The 23,189-nt window shown below is 42.9% G+C and overlaps 1 protein-coding gene across 1 annotated transcript in view; it reads right to left on the bottom strand.

The window, feature by feature from the left end:
* The window catches only part of Sh3rf2 (SH3 domain containing ring finger 2), a 106,489-nt gene that overhangs the window by 27,804 nt on the left and 55,496 nt on the right, over positions 1–23,189 (bottom strand). The window contains exon 4 of the mRNA XM_052155481.1: positions 20,943–21,266. Coding sequence (XP_052011441.1) covers positions 20,943–21,266 — 324 coding nt within the window. The remainder of the gene's footprint in view (positions 1–20,942; positions 21,267–23,189) is intronic.

Raw genomic sequence — 23,189 nt, forward strand, 5'->3', positions numbered from 1 at the left:
TGGGGATGCATTTTGGGGAGAATAACAACTTTAAGATATTGAAATGTGGGTGTGGTGAGGTCGGAGGAGTCTGACTGAAGGCCAGCTCCAGCCTCTCAACTTGCCGTGCAGCCGGTTCATTCTCCCCTTTGACTGTCATAAATCACGTCTCCACACTTTCTTGTTTGCAGGGTTTCTAGCATATTACACTGGCTTATAAGAAATTGGAGCTAGTCTCCCTCCCTCCCTCCCTCCCTCCCTTATTTAAGTTTCTGAGACGTCATACTTCCCTGTAGCTCTGGATATAGCCTGAACTTGCTATGTGATCTTGCCAATCACCTGCTTCAGCAGCCTTAGCGGTAACACCCATGGGCCACCACACCTGGACCGCATGCCATTTAAAGAGAGATATTGAGTTTTCCTGTCCAAAAGCCTGACACATATCGCCACCTATTTTGTCTTTTAAGAACTACAGAAAACTTGACACAATAGTGCCCGTCTCTAATCCCAGCTCTAGGAAAGCAGAGTCAAGACAATCAGAAGTTCAAAGTCACATTCGGCAACGTACCACGTTCAAGGCCAACCTGGGCTACATGAGAGCCTGTCTCAGGTAAACAATAATTACACTATAAAGCCTGTAACTTTACACCCAGTACTTGGGAGGTTGAGGCAGGAGGAATACCATTTGAGAGCAACCTTGGTGAGTTCCAAGTTAGCCTGAGGTAAAGATTGAGACACTGAAAACAAAACAAAATGAAATGAAATGCAAAAGAAAATTACCTTCCTAGTTTTCTTTTTGGTATGTAGATATGCAGCTGTGTTTACAAATAACAATTTGGGACTAGTAACCTTGATAACAGCATACCTACTCTCAGCATATTATTCTGTGTTCTGAGTTTTCTATATAGACAATAATATAATATTCATTTAATGATTCTTTTCTTCAAATAGTCAACCTTTACTTCTTCTTGCTTAGTCTGTTGGCCAGGCGTCTGGGCAGGGTTGATCAGACATATGGCAGGGACTCGCTCTAACCTTCAAGGGCTCAGCATTATGCAATATGTTTGCTGTAAGTTTTAGACGGATCCCTTTCAGTGAATTCTATTAAGAATTTTATTCCAAGCTTGATAAAATTTCCAGTGTATAACAACTAGATATAGAATTATCAAATATTTCCATATATATTATTTTTTCCATACTATATTTTCTCTATATTCTTTAGGATGTTACATAAGCTTTTTTCTTTAACTAGTTAACATGATATATTAGTGGAATTACTTTTCTTTTTATTTTTGTTTATTTTTATTTTATATGTATGGTAGTCTTGGCTGTGTATCTGTGCATCATCTGCATACTAAACATCCAGGGGTCAGGAGAAGGCATCAGGTCTTCTGGAGCTAGAGTTACAGACAGATGTTAGCTGCCATGTAGGTGCTAGAAATTAAACTCAGATCCTCTGTAAGAGTCATTTCCCCAACCCTATGTTTTTATTTTTTATTGTTTGTTTATAATATAAAGAATATCCTAGGTTTCATGTAATCCATGGAGCTTTTATTCTCCTTTTCATATTTGGAAGAGTTTAAACACTGTCTCCTCCTCAAAGTTGTGAAAGAACTTAAATATACACCTCTCGGGTGTTTGTTTGGTGTTTTTGCTTTGTTTTTGTGTTTGTATTCCTTAAATTCAATTACCTTCCTTCCTGTCCATCCTCCTATTTTTTTCTCTCTGAAACGATCTGGCTATGTAGTCTCAGCTGGCCTCAAACTTAAGATACCCATCTTGATTTCCACAATGTTAGTCTTGTAGGCATGTATCATCAGTTTTGCTTTTGTTTACTGTTCTCAATGGTTATTGTATCCTAAAAGGTGACCAGAATACACTCATACACACACTCACACACCTCCACACACGCGCACACACATACACTCACATCCACTCACTCACACCCACACTTACCCCCTATACACTCACAACATACTCACACAATTCACATACATTCCCATACACACTCACACAATTCACACACATACACTCTGGGCATCACCAGCTATCCTGGAACTTGCTCTGTAGACCAGGCTAGCCTTGAACCCAGACATTGGCCTGCCTCTGTCTTCTGCATGTTGGGGTTACAGTAGTGCACCACCATCATCCGACCTGGTGTCTCCTTAAAGTGTTATGATTTATAGTGTAACCACATTTCAGTAAGCAAAGTTCCTGCTATGTCTGTTTTGAGTCCCCCTAGTGGTATTTATTCACCAAATATTATTGCTAAGGATCTTCGAGGTCATGAGGATTTATGACAGGGTCATTATTCTCACGTATAGGATAGATTATATGCTAATAAGCCATCTTCCTGCAGCAGGATCCTGTCTCCACATTTTCCAGAATACCAATTCCTACATGTCAAGTGTCAGAACATCCAGTGAGTCCCCTGATTCACCCACCCCTGACCCAAACAAAAATACCCTCTGTTCTGAGAACGTAGCCTTTGTGTTAGAAAGAGTAGCTCTGAAGTACATTTCTCCAATGGAGAGTTGGATGGACCAAACTAGTCAAGCAACTACATTATTTTTTCTAAGAAACAGGCTCTGAATTCAGATTCCTAGGGAATGGGGCTTTTCTCTTACTCTATACCATGTAATCCCAGGCAAGTGGACCTGTTTGTCCCTGAATTCTTCCATCTGACTTAGGTGTACTTTAATAGGTTTTTCTGTGATGACTTGTCAAGAGTTTGTAAGTCTTAAGAGTTTCTCTTGAGGAGAGATAGTTGGGGAGGCAAATCAAAATTAGCTAAAAAGAAAAGTTAATTGAAAACATTGTTTTGGGGGAAACTCAGAGAGCCCAGATATCCTTTGACAATACCCTGTCCATCTTTGCTATCTTTACAAAATTTACTATTTACAATGTATCTATTGACTCAGGAAAAAAATCTTCTCCAAAGTTATTAGAAGAACAAGGGAGATGATTTTTTCGGAAGAAAAGAAATCAAGTCTGGTAGTGCATGCCTGTAATCCAGCACACAGGAGGAGGATTGTGATTTTTGTGAGGCAGGAGGATTGTGATTTTTGAAACATCCCTGTACCACATAGCAAGACATTTACCCTTACTCCTGACCCCATCCCTTAAGAAAGAGCAGAGCAAAAAACCAAACACATCTCCCTACATTATCAAATCAGTTGTCCCTGTTCCCTTGGGGGGAAATTGAGTTCCCTCGAGAAAGCTAAGCTCATAGCCTTTGAAATCACAGACATAGCTTTCCCATGGTAGCCTGAAGCTGCCTAATACCTTCTTGGTGGCAGGACAACTTTCCTCTCCATTAGAAAAGCACCCCATACTCAGGCTGAGACCTTGGTTGGTCATGAAATCTTTCATTCTCTTGAGACTAATAGAGAGGCCTATCAACAGCCTGGTACCCTCTCTAGAGGCAAGCATAGGGTGTATATATGGAAGGACTTTTAGCATTTTCTCATTTTCTCCAAAGCAGTCTTTTAAAGTCTCTTTCTGAAAGTGTGAGGCTGGTTTTGTATGACTCTAAAGTTCAGGAGAAGCCCATTCTCCACGTTTCTACTCTATTTAAGCAGCGTGAATTGGCTGTTCCACAGGCCCACAGTCTCTGCCTCAATGGTCCAGCCTGTGGTAACTCTGCAGGTAAATATCTGATGTCTTTTTCCGTCACTGAGATTACTGCAGAAGCTCAGAGCCCAAGGCTCTTTGGACAATGGCTACCTCTCATCTTCCAGAGTTCTTCTGTACCAGATAGGTATAAAGAGAGCCTGAAACCTTTCAGATCATCTGTTTCCAAATGTGAAAGTTCTTCCTCATGGTGCTAAAAAGGCATGAGAATATGGATCTGATTAAAGAGGAGGAAATCTTGAAAGCAGATATATAACTTCACTGTTTGTACCTCAGGTTTTCTTCAGAGCATACTTGAGTACTCCACAAATGTTCACTGAGTTCTTCCAAGAAGACTGGTGTCTAAACCATCTGGATCTAGATGGTTTCTCTTGCCCAGTTATTTTGTCTATCAGCATTAAGGATTCAGCAACAGCAGATAATTGAGGTGCATTGGAAGTTTGGTGACATCACTTTTTGTTTTGATTTTTTCCTGGATAGTCCCTGACTAGGCTTCTTTCTCTAGTGGATGATTTCCCACAAACACAGGACTATCCATGGTGGACCTGGACTGGCGCTCAAGGATTCAGACAGACATTTGATAACATAAAGCATCACTTGGACCTGTCTGATCCCTTCCAGTCAGCGAGTGCTCTGAGTGTCTGAGTTCTAGGTGAGGTCATCTGTGAATGAAAAGGGTTTGAAAAGAAAGGCCCAGTGCCCTTGTTTTAAGGAGTGTGTAATCTCACTGAGATAAAAGGGGGAAGAACCAAAATAGATTTCTGAGAATGCACCTGCCACAAGAGCTCATGTTCATAGAGGCCACATACTCTTAATTTATATTCTCATGTGATCTTTATAGTAAGTCAAAAGACCAAATGCTATTTGTGTATGTGCACATGTATATGTTTGTTTGTGTGGGTACCCCTGGGTATACATGTTCACGTGGAGGCCTGAGGTCAAACTTGGATGTTATACCTTAGAAACCATCCCTGGCCTTTCTTTTAGATAGGTTCTCTGTGATATGAATCTGGTCCAATAGGCTAAGCTGGCTGGCCAGGGACCCACTTGTCTCTGCTCCTCTGGTCTTCCAAACTAAGGATTACTATATCTTCTTTATTCACATTTTGCTGACAAGATTGCTAAGCAAACACATATTACAATAATTTGCCTAGGGCCACAGGGCCAGGTAGTTGGCAGAGGTGGGATCTGAACTTGAACAGTCTGACCTAGGGTCCATTCCTTCAGCCCCACTTGCAACATCTAAGATGGCATGCGTAATTTGGAGGTAGGATCAGGTGCCAGTGGTAGGACTGGAGGGTTCTCAGAGGACAGGCAACAGTGAGGGCTAGAAACACAGGCCACTCACTAGCTCTCAGTTCCTTATTTGTGAGGCTGAACCAGGACAGGTTTGCCCAGTTTCTGAGAGGCCTACAAAGGCATCTGAGAAACTTCCCAGCCATCTCTCACCTGTAAGTTTTATGAGTGGATTTCACAATGCAGAGGGAATGGAGCAGAGCCTGAGGGAGAGCGGTGGCGGCAGCATTGAGTTGGTTCATACACAATGCTCACCGGTCAACGCAGATGCTACCATGCCTAGCACCGCTTCGCCCTGGTCAATGGCCAGCTTAGATGGTCATCCCTGTCGAATAGTCATTATTTTTAAGAGCTGTGGTTGAGGGTCTTTGGCTTTTATTAATTATATGAGTCTTGAAAAACCCAAAGGCCCCTGACTTTATTATTTTTAAAGGGTTTATTATTTGTGTGTGTGTGTGTGTGTGTGTGTGTGTGTGTGTGTGCAGGTCCTCATGGAGGCCAGAAGAGGATGTTAGATGCTCTGGAGCTGGAGTTATAGATGCTCTTGAGCCTTACAATATGGGTACTGGGACAAAGCTCAGGTCCTCTGCAGGAAATAGTCTTAACCTCAGAGCCATATCTCTAGCCCCAGACTCTGGTTTTAGAGACTCAGTATGTAAGAGCTGGAATAGGCCTTAAAGTCAATTTAATCTCCAAGCCTCAAAGAGTGCAAGTGTCACTGGCAGAGTTTAACACCAGTCAGGCAAGGAAGGGGGAGGGACCATGTCCCAGGAGCTGGTTGGGGCAGGTGCTAGAATTGCTTTCCAAGCTCTTTCAGTTCTATTCCTAACAAACCCTTGGGGGCTTTCCCTGTGCCCACCTCTGCTCTCCTGGTGCCCAAACTCTGGAGAGCACAGGCAGCACAACAAACAAAGGGACAGAGGCTAGCTAAATGGTTTCACTAAAGGAACTGGAGATGGAGAATGATTGAGTACTGTTTCTGATGGTCGTTTTCTCTGAATAAAATGAACCTGGCTATGAAACTCACCCACACGTATTACATTGCTTCCCCCTTATACCTGCAATGTTTACTCTTGTGGGGTCCTTATCTTTTGGGGTCCATCCCATTCACTTATGTCCATGGTGTCGGAAGAAATTATTTCTATATATGAGCGACTACACTTCAGGAAGCATGGCGGCCTGGCCTGAGGCCCAGGGTTACAGGTGTGACTTTGCCTGTCTGGGGACAGAGCCTAAATATAAAGCATCAAATCATGAGCACATCGTCCTTAAGGGAGGGGTTAGATTAAGCTCAAAATTGCTGCCAAGGCATGAGCCAGGAAGGCAAAATGGATGAGATGGGCTGAATGTGGCACCAACACCCTTTATCTCCTGTGTGTGGCACACAAAGCCCTATTCACTTGGCACTCATCCACCCTAGAGCCTCCTCTCCTTCACTGCCTTATTTTTTATTCAAGTCCTTGTCCATACAAGGATTTCCTCACTCATCTATATCTTTCTCTTATCCAATCTCTGCAGCACATAGGTGTTTATTTATTCTGCCTCTTGCTCTTGGTCAGTGGCGCACACACACACACAGCCACGACATATTTAAGAGGCTCCCCTCATTCATCTATTTGTGTATTCAACTCTCATTTACTAAACGTCTTGCCCTGCCAGGCTCTACTGGACGTAACCCTGGAATGGAGGAAGGTGCCAGCTGCCCTGGCCTTGTGGAGTTCAAAGCAGTAAGAGAGCTCTTAGGCAAACTCTCAAACAAGGTGGGCAGTAAGAGAGATCTCCAGTGTGTGTAGGCAGCCTGTGTGTGGTGGGATATTGACTGTTCCTTCCTCCCTACAGGGTTCAAAGTGAGCAGACACGCATGCTCACAAAGCCTTACAAAAGAAGAGACATCAAGGTCTGGGGCCAACCAACTTTTTCTGTAAAGGATCAGAAGGAAAGTATTTTGGGATTTTCATTTAGTTTCAGTCAAAATCACCCAACTCTGTCATTGTGGTGTGAAATTGGCTACGGACAACACCCACAGAGTGAGCCTACCTGTATGACAACACACTTTATTTTTTGAGCACTGAAAATGAGATTATTCTTGCCTGTTATAGAGTGCTGGTCTTTTGATCTCCTCTCCACCCCAGTTCCAAACCAGGGAACAGGCAGTACTTGTCTCATAAGCTGTAGACTGTCCGTATTATTTTAGGTCAAAGAAACAAATGAACAGAAGATGATTTCCAGTGCAACAGTGAGGTGGACAGTCCTTCCCTGGGGACCCTGTTTTTCAGGTTGGTGGCTGGAAAGTATCAAATACCAGGCTCAGGAATGAAAGCCAGCAAGTCTCCAGTTATATTCTGTCACTTGAGCCAAGGCAGGTGAACGATTAAACCAGTAGACTGTGCTCTGATGTACACCTGCTCACATCTGTTCAGGGACTGCTTGGTGACTATATATCCAAGGATGCCATGTCGCCAGGCCTCAGTCATTTGTGCCCAGATGAAGAAGTGACTGGCACATGGCAGGCCACCATGATTGTGAACAGAAGCTTGATGGCAGCAAGAATTCTTAGCTAGTCTGGCTTAGGGAGAGCCAAAGGCTATGAATAAAGAAGCAGAAACACAGGGATGCACTTGAGCTGAGCTGGGCCAGTGGCAAAGATCTGATCTCCTTTCTGCCCTGGCTTCTCTGTCATTGGTGCTCTACCGAGTAGTCAGGATGCGAAAGATGTCTTGGAAACAGATACACTGGTGTTTGAAACATTATTGGCTACATCAGAAGATTTTATTGTGCACCAAGCTGTCCATTTTCCCACTAGTTTCTTGATTGTTTGGGGGAGGGGTGAGAAAAGAGGGAGAAGGGTGGGTTATTTTCTCTTATACTTGGATTTTGAAATACAATAAGCATTTTTTTATATGGAAGAAAATACCTCATTTTTTTCTGGGAAATTTCTCTATTGTTTTCTGTTACTCGATGAGAGTAAAATTGCTGAGTTGTTAACAAGCGGCCGTGATGGAGAACATATTTATTCTTTTCTATAGAAATAATGGAGAGTCATGCCCATGTTTTTTCCCCATAGAAATGCCACCCTTGAAGAAAGTCCTCCCAGAGTACCCTGTTTGCTAAACAAACTTGGATGTACCCCTACCCCAGTCCAGCCACCCCAAAATGACAAAGAAAATGATTGTAGCCTTACAGAATCTTAGATTATAGACTTGTCACATGGCACACGTGACTCATTTCCTATGTCTGGGCATGACAGACATTACTAATAAATCCCACAATTTTTCTCACTATGCCTGTTTACTTTCCAAGAATGGTTCTTAAACCATTTCTGTGGACAGTTGAGATTCCCACTTCTGCTGCTAGTGTAGGGAAAGACTTGGAAGATAGCTAACCCTAGGTTGAATAACCCTGAGCTAATTATGGGTTATTCAATGAAGGGTCTCTCTCTCTCTCTCTCTCTCTCTCTCTCTCTCTCTCTCTCTCTCTCTCTCAGTTCCTTCATTTAAAATGGAAGCGGTGCTATTTATTAGCAACACCCAGAGACTGGGGTGGTATCTGGGATCACAGTGATGAATCTGTCATAAATTCGTCTCCTTTCCTTTGGGTTGAGCTGAAGTGGAAAGTGAACCCATTTTGGTGAATCAATCTTTCAATTCTTCCAGCTTTTTTTAGGCCTGGGGTCGTTTGCTTGCTTGCTTCTAGGGACAGGACATTGACAAACCTACTTTTCCCACCTTTAAAAATTTTTAGGTTTTCCGAAAACTCCCAACAGTCTCTCAGTGTGAATTTGGGATGTACGGCTCGCTGGGGTATTCAGATAGCACACTATCTCCACACAGGCCTTGCCTTAGCTGCTGTTTATATCACATTAGCTACACATCAGGTCTATACTTTGCACATCGGTGGCTCTCAGCTGGGGAGTCTGTGTCCAGGGCTTGTCTAACAATATCTGGAGAGATTTTTTTTTTTAATGGCCACAGGAGGGTGGCCAGGTGTGCAGAGAGAAGGAGTGTGCAGCCCAGGTCCCTGTGGAAGAGCCCTGAGTTCAGCCTCAGGGTTCAAGACTCTGTTAAAATGCTGAGGTGCAGGCTGGGCCACTCCCTCTTTCACCCAGACAGGGTTGGGTCTCCTTAGTGGTTCACCGGCCAGGATTAATTGGGCAAAGTGATGATGTAAAGTTTAGCCACTTGTTGGAGAAATGCTGAATCAAGGAAGCAAGAGAGGTTAATTATCAAACCTGCTTTAGTCACCAGAAACCAGGCTTTTCTCTAGAATACCCCGGGGAGCTGGGGCAGGGCTGGGGATGGAAGTGTCTAGAGGTAACCATGTGCCAAGAGCCCTGCACTGTTCAGAGACTAGGGTCCCAGGCAGAGATGGCGGCAGCTCCCGGCTGGCCTTCTTCATTTATCTGCTTGACTGCTATTGACCTTCAGGTGACCCCTAGGCCACCTTCTTGCCTCCCAGACCAGGTGGACCCTTCACGGATTTTCTTGATGCTTCACCTTCAAGCCCTATAGCATTTTGCATAGTTATAACTATGAAATCAATATTCAATACTCCAGTGTGTGTCTGCCTTGCTACCTTGGAGCTTCCCTAAGTGCAGTAACCAAGTGCCTCGTTTGCTGAGTGTCTGGCTCAAGTGTTTTGGGCATAGTGGACACCTAACAACTCTTAATTGACCTCCACTGACAATGTAAGATAAAACAGGGCTCATTCGTGGCTTAGGACACTTAACAGGTGAGGACAGGACTCCCAGAAAGAGCTAAAAGGTGTTTGTGTGTGTGTGTGTGTGTGTGTGTGTGTGTGTGTGTGTGTGTGTAGAATAGTGGACAGGGAGCTGGCCCTACCACAGCCTCTATCTCCCTTTTCAAAACATTTTCTCCTATGTGTATTTTTTACTTTCTTTGCATGGATTTACATGGGATTATAGCTGAGGGTCTGAGTTTAGCAAGTGGAATTATCCCACAGGACACTCGGATAGAATACCAACTTAGACTCCTGCATTTTTGGAATTATCACCACCTGTCAAGGAAGCAAAGGGGCATTTGGGAGTCCTCACACTCCAACTCCAGTAGGTCATTCCTCTGAATGACTCACTCTCAGCCAGGCTGGGCTATACAGGTCAGCTCTGGGGCAGGAGCAGAGAGGATACTTATAACTTCTCGGTTTGACCTAATGAAAACAGCAGAGGGGACATTTACTGGGTCAATTTCCATTGCTAAATCCAGGCCGTTCTAATCCGAGCCGTTATCTCCTGCACATGGAAAACTGAGGGTCTGGGAGAGAAAATATCTTTCTGAAAGTCCTTCTGTTCAGGAAGGAGCAGATTCTAATGCCGTAGCCTGTAGCTTTGCACAGCTCTTCTCTCAGGGAAGAAGCCTTTCTGACCCTCACCTCTCTGAGGCTGAAAACACTGCAGTCCCCAGAATGGGAACAGATGCGACTGCCTGTGAAGTTGTGTGTGGACAGAAGAGAGGAAGCTCCCAGCAATGGCCGTCCTAAACTAGATAACAGTAGCAGCTTCTCCCTCCGGTCTGTCTTCAGAATGTGCTGTCAGGTAGTTCAGACATCATTCTCTGTCAGGTAAATGTCACCGGTCTCCTTAGCAGATGAGGAAACTGAGACCAGGATGGGTGGACACCTGGAGGGTCACATACTAAACAGGACTGGGGTCACTTCCATCATCTTTCTTTCTTTCTTTCTTTCTTTCTTTCTTTCTTTCTTTCTTTCTTTCTTTCTTTCTTTCTTTCTTTCTTTCTTTCTTTCTTTCTTTCTTTTTTTGTTTTTTTTTGATTTTTGCTTTTTTCAAGACAGGGTTTCTCTGTTTAGCCCTGGCTGTCCTGGAACTCACTCTGTAGACCAGGCTGACCTCGAACTCAGAAATCCGCCTGCCTTTGCCTCCCAGAGTGCTGGGATTACAGTCGTTTGCCACCACTGCCCGGCTCATGTTTCTTGTGCAGACAATAACCACTGCCACCTGGGATCATGCCAGGCACCAGATTTTACACATGAAGACTTGTATTTCTGTTTTAAATTGCAACTCAATATCTAGCTTATGAGATGGAGAGGCCTGAGTCTGTCAGGAAAAGACCACTTCCAGCCAGTTTTCTTATGTGTAAAACAAGATTAAGCCCCATCCCCGCCTGATTAAGCCCCTTCCACCCCGCCCCCCCCCCCAAGAGCTTTTGCTAGCAGTTGTCAGTGATCTCTCGGAATCTTACAAATGACAATAGTTAAAGCTTGTCCAGCCACTGAAGACCTTTGTGAGAGACACTTCATGGAAAGACTTAGCCAATTTTGCAAGTGAGAACACTGATGCTGGTTAGTTACTAGATGGAAAAGCCGTGATAAGCTCTGACTGAGTCAAAACCTTTACTTTTAATTCCTTACCTGCCTTTCTGAAAAAAAAAAAAAAAAAAGAAAACCAAACCAAACCAATAGTAACGAGTGTCCAGGTTCCTCTAGGCTTTCGGTATGGGATAGGAGAGTTTTCTTCCTGATTGTTTCCGGAGCCTGTGTTCTTTGATTTATGACCCCTTTTGCTTCTGAGCACAGTAACACAATTCTGGAATGCAAACCCACATTTGGAAAATAGAAGGTCATCATTTATCCCTCACATCAACCTTGAAGCCATTTCATCTCCAGATTGCACAAGCTCAGGCCTCCTTCTCGTGGTCTTGGCCCAAACATGGAAACTAGACCTTGGAGAGGGGGGAGGGTTCAGAAGTGCGCACACACACAGCCAAGGAACCTGGGACACTTGGGCTGGCCTGAGGGCAATGATAAGGATGTAAACAAGGAGATTGGCACAGACGCTCGGGCAACGTTAGTCCAGCTGGCAGCAGCCAGTGGAAAAAAGGGTTAGCAGTTCAGTGATGGCAAACATGCCAGGCAGGACATCGATGAGAAATGAGTCCTGTTTTGGAGCTAGAGAACACCCAGGGACAAACTGGGGAGAGGGATAGAGATCAAGGATACGAGCTTTGGAGTCCCTGACTTAGGAGCTTCTGACATGCAGGTGTGGGAGGATCTGGTGTGTAGCATAGAGAAAGGTCTCTGTGTAGTATCTGACGCACAAGGTACTCTGGAAAGCTGAAGCCAATACTATAGAAGTGATGCAGTTTAAAAAGAAATCCAGCTGGAAAGACGCATCTGGAATGTCACCAAGAACAGAGTGATGTTCAGATCATTAGGAAGAAAGACTGATGGGGAGTTCGGGAACCAATGGAGCAGGCTGGTGGCATCTCCATTTGAAGTCATTTTAATGCAAAAGGAGATGCAGTCAAACATTTTGAACCTCTTGATGAACACAAGTGCTGGAGAGATGGCTCAGTGGTTAAGAGCACTGACTGCTCTTCCGAAGATCCTGAGTTCAAATCCCAGCAACCACATGGTGGCTCACAACCATCTGTAATGAGATCTGACACCCTCTTCAGGTGTGTCTAAAGAGAGCTACAGTGTACTTACATATGATAATCTTTTTTTTTTTTTTTTTTAAAGAAAGAGTGTCAAGTTAACAAAATGGGGATGTGATGCTCTTTTCAATAAGTGCTGCTGGGACAACTAGATATCTACATACATAAGAGTGAATTTGAACCCCAATCTCATATATAGAACCCAACTGCAGTTGGGTCCTAGACACAAGAGTAAAAGATAACATTGCAAATACCATGAGGTTAAATCTTAAATTTTGGTTAGGCAATAGTTTCCTGGCATGGATTTTAATGATATTTTGTATTTTAAATGATATTACAGAGAATGTGGAAAAGCAACCCACAGAATGGGAAAATTTTGCAAATCATATATCTGACCCAGAACGTTTTGTAGAATATGTTAAGAACTCTTTTACAACTCAATTAAAAGAAGACAAATAACTCAATTAAAATATGGACAACATACAACCAAATACTCCAGAGAATACTTCAGTAAGCTTATGAACAGATGCCCAATGCCATTAATTATAAAAAATGCAAATTAAAACTACACTCAGACACAGTGGTATGTACCTATAATTTCAGGACTTGGGAGGTTGAAGCAGGAGGGTACCAGGCTCAAGGCCAACCTGGGTTACACCTTGAGGTCCTGCCTCAAAACCAAAGCAAAAACCAGGAAAATCAAACATACACACCAAGTTTTACAATGCAGTACTGTACTTCACATACACTAGGGTGGCAATTGTTCATATGACAGACAGTAAACACATGTTGGTAAAACCTGGAAAACTTGCAATCATTATACTGTGGTGGTGTAAATGTAAAACGTGCATTTAGTTTGGAAAGTAGTGCGAGTTTTGCACACAGGAGTCTGCGAAGGAGAACCACATGAATGGTCAGCTCCATCCCTAGGTTTATGAGTGTGTGAAAATGTACCTAGACAAAATCTTGCGTGTAAATGCTCCTAGTGCTATTATTCATAATAGACAAATAGGAACTACCCAAATGCCTACCGGCTGATTAATGGGTAAACTACATCTTACGGCGTCTCCATACACTGGAATGTTGTTTGGTCATGAAAAGGAATAAAGTACTAATACAGGCTGCTCATATGGATAAATTTCAAAACACAGACAACATGAAACATTGTCTCAAAACCATCAAGAATCAAAGGCCACTGTGAAAAGGCAACTGCCACTATCCAGAATTTTTTTTTTAATTTAAGAGGATAAAAGACTTGTACAGTTTGAGGGATGAGGAGGCCGGTGAGTGCATAGAGGAAGAGAAATTTGGACAATGTAGGAAGCCAACGCAAAGTGCTCACTTTATCTGTATCTCATCTGAGGAGAAGGTTTGCAAGGCAAATGCAAATGCAAACATGGGATCTTGAAAATGTAAAGGACAATTTTGTTTGCTATTTGCTAATATTAATGAGAGTGCTAAAATATTTTAAAAGAGACAGTTACTATAATAGATAATTTGGCCTGATGTCTGGGCTTTGGAATATAGTATTCATGATCTAGCTACAAGTCACATCCCAGCACCTTTGGCTCATTACATACAAGGACACCAGTCCATGATAATCCAGAAGGTAGAGTTAATCTGGACACTGTAGTACTTATAATCCCAGCACTTGGGAGATTGATGCAGGAGAATCAGGATTTCAGTGTCATCTCTGGCTACAAAATAAGTTTGAAACTGGCTTGGGACTGTCTACATGAGGGTTTGTCTGAACACATACTCACTTTCACACACACTAAATTAGAAATTCAAAAATCATAGGAAAGATTGGAAATAATATAGTAGCTTATTACTAAGAAAAACTGACTTCAAAAATTAAAATCAACAATCAAATTGGGAATGAATTTGAATTCCTTATTTTTTAATATTTACCATCTTTTGAGTGTGGATTGGTTGAGTGAGAATCATGAAATGAATGAAATTTAATTCAGGGAGATATCAACTTAGGAATTTAACATTATTCATATCTTTACATTATCTTAGATGGTGGGATTATCTAAGAATCTCAAGCACAAATTTGTATTGAGAGGGAGAGAGAGAAGAGAAGACAGACAGACAGAGTAAGCCCAATGGGGGAAATTCTCTTAATACTCAGTAAAAACCATCTTTCATGCAGACCTGAGCATCACATTAGGCTAAGAGTCCCTAATGAAAAATGGGACACCAGCAGAATGGATCTGGACTTACCATACTTCTAGAATTACAAAATATTCTAGACCCAGGGCTAAAAGGAGAAGTGCCTTTGTAGATCTCAGAATTTTCCAAGACACGCACTAGCGCATTTCTCTAGGAACGCAGGGAAGATGCTTAGACTGGCTGCTTAGACTATCTCCCAGACATAGTTGGGAAGGGGAATTACATTCCTCACACTAAGTTGACTTTGCCCTCTCTGTCTCTTCTACATTGCCTAGGTAATAAAAACAAGAGGGCTTCAGATATTCTACAGTGACATACGTGAACAAAACAATATCCCCAACCCTGGGAAATTCTCAACCTATTGAGCAATGTAATATGATATATGCATACTGTCTTTATATGTTGATGTTCTAACATGTTGCTTATAACAACATGTTATACAAGCATATGAACAGTGTGTAGTTAATACGGGAGAGACACTAACCCTTGTAAGGATGACTGACAAGAACTTCCTTGAAGAAACATTATGCATTTAGGGCTTAAGGGTTGAGTACTTCTAAAACAGGTGAGTGAAGCAGAAATACATTCCAGGGGGAATTGCATTATTTAGCCAATAAAAAAATGGTTCGTTGTCCAGAATAACTCAGGACGTTCAAGGGGTACAAGACCAAAAGGGGGAGTGAGGTGGCTGAGTGTAGGTGTGGGGCAGATCACTGTAGCATGCATGCAGGTAGGGACGCTTTCAGACAAAACCTCATGTGGGCAGTTTCAGGCTAGTTTTGAACTTATTATGTAGCCAAGGATAACATTGAATTCTTCATTCTCCTGCATCCATCTCCCAAGTGCTGGGATTATGAGTGCTGTGACATCCACATTAATCCCACCTTTTGGATTATCATGGACTACTGCACAGGTATGCTTATATGACTGTGTAATGAGCAGAGGCTGCTGGGATGTGAATTGTAGCCAGACTGTGGACCACTTGCTACCACACTTAAGAACTCTTTTGGGGGAGAGAGAGAATGAGTTACACTCAAACCCTGGCTTAGTTTCTAGCCTTGAGAGCGGTTATATCTTTTCCTCCCAGAGATCTGCTGTTTGTTAAAGGCGCACATCAGTGACTCTTCGGGACAGTTGTACATCGTGATGTCTATAAGTCTTCTCATGGTTTTTGGCTTTTAGTAGCTACGTAATAAACTGCAGATTTATTATTACCATTCCTTAGGACCTCTGGGAACCACTGGTGATTTGACAAATAGAAATGGCTTAAAAGATTTAAATTTTACTACAAAATTCACTACAAAATTATATTTGTAAAAATGAGAAATTGTGGGAGGGGCTGCGCCAGGGTGATATGTGAATGAGCATGGTTCTAGGAGACGGGAAAGGGACTGGAACTGTGTCTAGACAACAGACAAGGTTCAAAACTAAGAAAATGGCAAGGGCTGGACACAACATTGACTATTTAGGAGGCACAATGGGCTTGCCAAAGAGCTGAAGGTAAGAGGTTGGGAAAGAGTCTACTGGGAGGAAAAGATTACATTACCTACTACCTGGGTCTGATGTATAGGAAGAGGGGGGCTTTGAAGGGGATGGAGATGAGAAGGGAGGAAGTAGAGATGCCAAGGGCACAGGTCCTCTTACTGCACAAAAGGAGACTGCTTCATTGCTCTGTGAGTGTGGCACACACGGCAGACAGAGGCTCCATACCTTGTACTTGTGACCACCCTAAAGAGATACTGTATCACCAAAGCACTTCTTCTGTAATTTGTATGTCACACATTTGGCTTTTTTCTCCTGAATTCCTCCTAGAGGGAATTCCCAGGCTCTCCTTAAGGTCACGTGTGTTAGTGACAAGACACCCACTTGACCTTATACACCGAAGGTTCCACGGAACCCATTCCAAGTGCTCAGGTCTGACTCAGTCATTTTCAAGTGCAGTTGCTTCTAGCCTATAGATGCAGTACGTCATCTTTGAGGTTATTACTGCACGGTTTACACAGGGCTAGCAAGTGGTTTCCTACAGACAGGAAGACACAAAGACAACGAGAAAATGTAATCCCTCTTTCTGGCTCCTTGGTGTGAAGGTAACAATTACACAATGATGACTTGGGCAATTCCAGCCTGGTTACTTCACAGAGGGAACCAGAGCATTTAACTAGATTGGCTTCTATGCTGACTTTGTAAAATAACTTTTTGTTATCCAGCCTCCTCTTTTTTTTTTTTTTCTTTTCTTTTTCTCATTGTTGGGACCTACATGTGTTTTGAAATTTCCCTAAAAGAAATGTCCTGGACCTTTCACTACGTAATCATACAGCAAAATAATATTCAATTATCCCTGGAAGGGCATAGTAGTGCACAGCTATACCCAGCCCTTGGCAGGCAGAGGCAGGCATATTTCCCTGAGTTCAAAACCAGTTTGATTTACGTGGTGAGTTCAGGGACTATATGGTGAAAATTTCTCTCAAAAAAGCTTCACATATATTTCTGCCAGGGAGCTTAAATACAATAATTATCTTCCTATCTATGTCTGAAGCCATGTGTGTATGTTCTGGCTACAGAACATGTGTTCATGTGGGATCAGCATGATCTAATCTGTATTGAATCATATACCTTCATTGGTATGTACCCTTATTAACTTACTGTCCTTTAAATAAGGAAAATTTACATTTAAATCAAGTATCTAAACATTTGTATGCCTTTCCTTCTGTGAAAACAAAATTAATATCACTTATAAGTGTAGTGTGTTGCTACCATACAACGTAATAGAAACCCAGTATTTTTCAACTTAGAAGTGAGGCAGTAACCTCCCATAGGATCTGAAGTTGTTTTCTCTTTTCCTTATTTAGGGAGAGTAGCCAACGTTCAAGAGGTTTTACAGATAGACTGAAACAGAGCTGAGACCTTGTTACCCTAAAACACACCCCACAGAACACCCCATGGAACACCGAATGGAACTGTTTATGCAGTGTCCCCATGGGTCACTGGGGTGTATTCTTTTGTATTCATAATTTCTGGTCCTTATATCACCTAAGGCAGCATGGGGGGCATCAGGGACCTTGTCTCGCTTTAGGGGGCCCGGGCTCCACTGCAGTTAGCCATTGAGTTCTGAATCTCTGCTAGATTGTGGATTCCTTGATAACAATTTATTCTCGATGGCTTTGGCAATAACATACACCGTGAATGCTTAGACATTGCTGCTAGCTTGTAAGGAACAAAGTGGCAGTTTCATAAAGTATCAAAGCCTTTAGGTGGACACAGGGCATTTGTTTTTGTTTTTGTTTTTTCCCCACTGGAAGGTATAGAGGAAGGGTGGTGGAAAGCCTTGTAGTCAAAAAGATCAATGAAGACACCTGAGAAGAGAGGATGTGAACTTAAGGCAAACTACACTGGCTCAATGGGGATGCTCAGGTGATCTTTACTAATGACACGGTGAAATGCCAATCTTGTGTTTTAGCACTAGAAAGCACCAAGATCAAGGCAGACTCTACTAATGATGTGAACTTGGCCAAACCATCTTTCTTCAGAGTCCTTAATTACCTTTATGTTAGGAGGTTTATAACTCTCCCACAAAGGTTCTACCATGTTTGTAGGATGGAGAGACAGGGCTTTAGAGACTGGACCTGTCCTCTCAGAGTCTGTAATGTATCTGTCAGTCTATATCTATCACTGTCTGTTTGTCTATCTATGTGTCTTTATCTAATATGACTATCTATCTATCTATCTATCCATCCATCCATCCATCCACCCATCCATTCATCCATCCATCCATCCATCCACCCATCCATTCATCCATCCATCCATCAGCACATGCCTCTATCATTTATCCATCCATCTCTCATATTGGTTTTTTAAAATATTTTAGATTATTGCTTCCTTGTTTTTGGAGCATGGCTTCACTCAATATAGTTACTAGTACATACTACTCACTGGATATTTCTTAGTTAAGTTATAGTAATCCGTGAGGCCTCTAAGAGATTAGTTCTCTTAAGTTTCCCTATGTGTTACCACCTGCCCAGATACTTAAGTAAAAAATCATTATTTGATTTGATTTTTTGAACACCCACTTTGGTATAAGTATTGTGTGGCTGTATGGGGGCGGAGGTAGGAGAAATTAGTGGGCTAGACCCAACCCAGGCTCTCAATGAGACTCTCAAAGATGTTAGAGGAAAAGGGAATGAGAGAGAGAGAGAGAGAGAGAGAGAGAGAGAGAGAGAGAGAGAGAGAGAGAGAGAGAGACAGAGAGAGAGACAGAGAGACAGAGAGACAGAGAGAGACAGAGACAGAGACAGAGAGACAGAGACAGAGAGACAGAGAGACAGACAGAGATAGATGGACAGAGAGAGAAGAGAGACAGAGAGAGAGGAGGAGGAGGAAGAGAGACAGACAGACAGAGAGAGAGGGAGAGAGAGAGAGAGAGAGAGAGAGAGAGAGAGAGAGAGAGAGAGGAGGAGATCAATGCCTTGCTTATATTTAGGTAGAGATTGTACATGGGGCTTTTGGGTATGTTTTAACAACACCTGTGCTACTATACAGAGATATTCACTGCTTACAACCATTGCATTGATGAAATCACTACTGCCCAGTGATTGCTTGTGAATGCCGTGGTTTGGAATTATCATTCTTTGTGCACACTTGGAAAGAATAAGATTTGTTTGACTACTACTGGTATTCTCCCACTCCAGCTCATCCTTTCAGCAGATGAGGTAAACGCCCATGAATAAGGATTCCAAAGGCACAGAGACCATGTCTCTTGGATACAGCTTTTGAGGAGCCAACTCATGGCTGAGCGAGCTTGCTTATTTTTACAGAGTGTGGGCTGCACTTTATATATCCATGCCTCTATATAAAGAATCCTTTAGAAACTTCTGACTTTTCGGCTTCATGTGAGTCATCAGGTTCCTGTTTTAGAGTGTTCATGTGTTTGTGTATGTGTGTGGTAGAACAACTCCATATGAAACGTGTATATGTTCATAAAAAGATTTTTTTTAAATGTCAGAAAGTATGTACGGAAAGAGTATGTGTGTGGGCGGGGCAGAGGGAGAGAGAGAGAGAGAGAGAGAGAGAGAGAGAGAGAGAGAGAGAGAGAGAGAGAGAGAGTTGGTAGGGGGTACAATTACTAGAGAGACGGCCCTCTTAGTAACCCAGACAGTCGTATAAGATGAGTGTTAATGGAAGTGGTTGTTTTCCTTGCAGACCAGCACACAGGTCTTTGAGGAGTCCTTGACTTTCTCCTTCTTCCGAGTCTTGTTATAAAGGGATTAAAGTCCAATTAAACCATTTAATCCCAAGGTAGAAATTCATGTTTAAAAACAAGATTTACAGCTTCTTAAAAGGAAAGAAAGACACCAGCGCAAGTTGAAGTTTGTCCTTTCAAGTTGCCGCCTGCATGGTTCCAAAGAGCGATTTTTAGCTGAGCACCCAACACGGCTTTCTCCTTAATTACCTGGCCTCATATGTCTCCTCCTTTATCTCTTAAAGTGCCCTTCAGCCTAAATAGCCACATGCTGTCAGAAATACTTCAGCTTCTGGATTGCTACAGCTCCCCTTGGCTTATCTCTTCTCAGCATCTCGGTGAGCAGGGCTAATGATGAAACCTAGGACGGAAAGCCAGTGCTGGCTGGGAGCTTAACATGGGCTGACATCCTTACAGCAAGCTCTGTGTGCCCATTACCTCATTAGGTGCCCACTGTGAAAGCATCCAGGCTGGCTCCATGGGTGTGGGACTATTGCACTCTCTCAGGACCATCACTTGATTTAATGCGCTGCTGTTGCCATCTTGAAATTCTTAATCTTTTTTTTTTTTGAGTAAGAGGCTTGCATTAAATAAAATGACAAATGAGACTTAGCTATTGTACTATGTCAGAGAGAGAGAGAGAGAGAGAGAGAGAGAGAGAGAGAGAGAGAGAGAGAGAGGAGAGTGAGACTCTCATCTGTCCTCTTTGGCTGCAAAAATGTAGAAATGTGCATAGGACCCACAAATTATATCATCATCCTGAGAAACACCTGCTAACCCACAGGTCCTGTTTACTTTCTTCCTATGTGATGCCCAGACTATTGCAGAAGACATGACAGACATATCACACCAAAACCCTGTCTGGAAAAGGGCTGCCAACATGTCCTTAGAGGAAAGTTTTCTGATGAACAGGCGATCATCTTAGCACAGGACAGAAGAGGGAAAAGTATCTGGGCATTTGGGCAAGTTTAACCCTTCAAACGCTCTATTTTCTTACCTGTAAAGTAGGGGTTACTAATAATATTAATCATGTGCAACTTGCAAGACGCTTAAGGATAAAATGAGCTCACAAATATTTGATAATCAGTGCACATGACTCCAAGTCATCATATTCATGCATTCTGAGTGCCTGCCGGGCAGTCAGCATCCAACGGTGCTTGGGATGTGGTGAAACTTTCTTGCCTAGCACCCCCGGTGCCCATGGATTTACTCCCTACCTGTCCTGCAGAGCTGGAAGGGAAGTCTGCCTTGTCCCCATGCTGGGTGAGCACAGAGGGACTGTTAGAGCTGATGAGCATTGGGCTGCTGATTTCGACCGTGTGGTGACCTTCAGGAGAATGGACCATGCGGTTGAGCGTGTTCAAAGCTGTTGTCATGGAGAACTGCCCAGATCCCCTCCTCCTGGACCCTGGGCTCTTTCGGAGAGAGGATGTGTTGGTTGCTTTGCCTCTGGGTGGTGAGGACATCAGGGACAGGTTTTTTGTGCGTGATAACTGATGTCCTTTGTTCTTCTCTAGGAGGTGTCTTGCCGAGAGGTTTGGCTGTAAACCAAAGAGGAGAGATGAGAGTTACTCTCTGACAGAGTACAATAGCTAAGTCTCATGCTCGTTGGCAGCTGACGTCATCTTCTCAGTGTGTGGCTTGGTAGGCCATCCTTTGGTCAGTATAATAACAATCTGCATCTTTTATCCATATGAAGTTCATAATTTGGTGTTTGAAACAGAGAAGACATACATTTAGGACCTTGGCTACATCCTTCTGTTAATCTTGCTTCTCCTATTTTTGAATACTCTTCACGACCCTTTCCTCGTCTTTGTCTGTAAAGTCAAAGTTCTGGTAAATTAGCTAGAAAAAAAAAACAAGGATGGGAAAACCCTGGTGTGTAGTGTTATTGATAAACCAATGGCTTAACAGCTGGCTAGCACAATTTCTAAAAATGTAACAAATGGCATGTCTAACTGGCGCCAGCCAGCCCAGTGCTGTATTGCTGTGTCACTGTGGCCTTCCCCACCATCCTGCTCACTCCATGGAGGACCCCTAGGGACTCATAGCCTTTGGAAATGTGAAATTGGTCAAAAACAATGAGCGTTCCTATGAATCAGTGCTCCGGTCTCAGGATGATTACTTAAATTCCTATTATTATAATAGCCACCAATGGCTCTCCAAAGCTGCACTTCTCATTCTAATTTATAAATTTAACTAGAGGTAAAAAAAAAAAGTTTCCCATTTGAGAACTTTTAAAATGACAACGTGCAGAGGTTTAAAATAGCTAAGACAGACAACTTTGAGGAAGAGGTGATTCTTGTTTGAAAACACTCTCCATACTGTGAAAACCTCAAGTACAGAGTTAGTGCTATTATGCTCGTATTTATGTACATTCGTGTGTAATTTTCTACATATCTGCATGAGTGTATGTGCACGCACATATATGTGCATGCATGAGTAGAGGGCAGAGGTTGAATCCCGCTGGCATTCCTCAGGGGCAATGCCCCTTGTATCTTCAGGTAGGGTCTTTCACTAGCCTGGAGCTCACCAAGTGCACTTAAAAAAACTCCATTTCAAAGATAAGTAAGCTGAGGCCCAGCAGAAGTGGCACAAGTGACAGAGCCCATTTGTAAACTAATACACAAGAAGCTATCAGATGATAAAAATCGTTCAGTCTAAGCGGGAAAGTGGTCGCTTTAAATTGTTTGAGGGAAGATCAAGGAAGAGGTGACATTTAAGCTGAGACAAGAAAGAGGCGGTTGGGTGGAAGGGAGGCTATGAACAGGCCGGGAGAGAGGCAGAGAAGGATGGAAGGGAGCAGGTGAGGGGACGGGCAGGAACCCGATTGCACAAGGACTCCGGCGGCTTTGACTTATTTTCAGTGTAACAGGACACTCCTGGCAGGATCTGGGAAGAGGAGTGACACGGTCTGATTTATGCTTTTTAAAGCTCATGTTACGGTTTGGCAGTTTCTCATAGCTAAATACACACTTAGCATCGGATCCAGCAATCCCACTTCTGGGTAATTACTCGAAGAGAGAAAAATGTATGCTCAAACCACGGTTGTATTCAGAGTTGCCAATAGTAGGGAACAACCTTGATGTCATTTACTACCGACTGATGATTGTACATGTGGAGGCCAGAGGCCACCCTTGCCTGTTGCTCCCCAGGTGCTGCCCATCTTAGATTTTAGGCAGGGTTTCTCAGTGGCCTGGAGTGTGCCAATGAGGCAGCCTGGCTGCCACTGAGCTCCAGGGAGCTACTGTCTCCACCTCCCCAGGTTTTTTTATTTTTATTTTTAAAACACAATGTCCTTACAATTGCATGGTAAGACTTTGCAGACTGAACTGTCTTCCAGGGTGCCAATGTCTTTTAAATGTTGAAAATACTGGGGAACAACTATGCTTCGGAACGCTGCTAATAAAAAAGTGAGCTATGGACACAGATGAATCTCTGATGTGCTAAGCAACACAAAAGAA

The sequence above is a fragment of the Apodemus sylvaticus genome, chromosome 13, assembly GCF_947179515.1.
Source record: "Apodemus sylvaticus chromosome 13, mApoSyl1.1, whole genome shotgun sequence".
NCBI lineage: Eukaryota > Metazoa > Chordata > Mammalia > Rodentia > Muridae > Apodemus > Apodemus sylvaticus.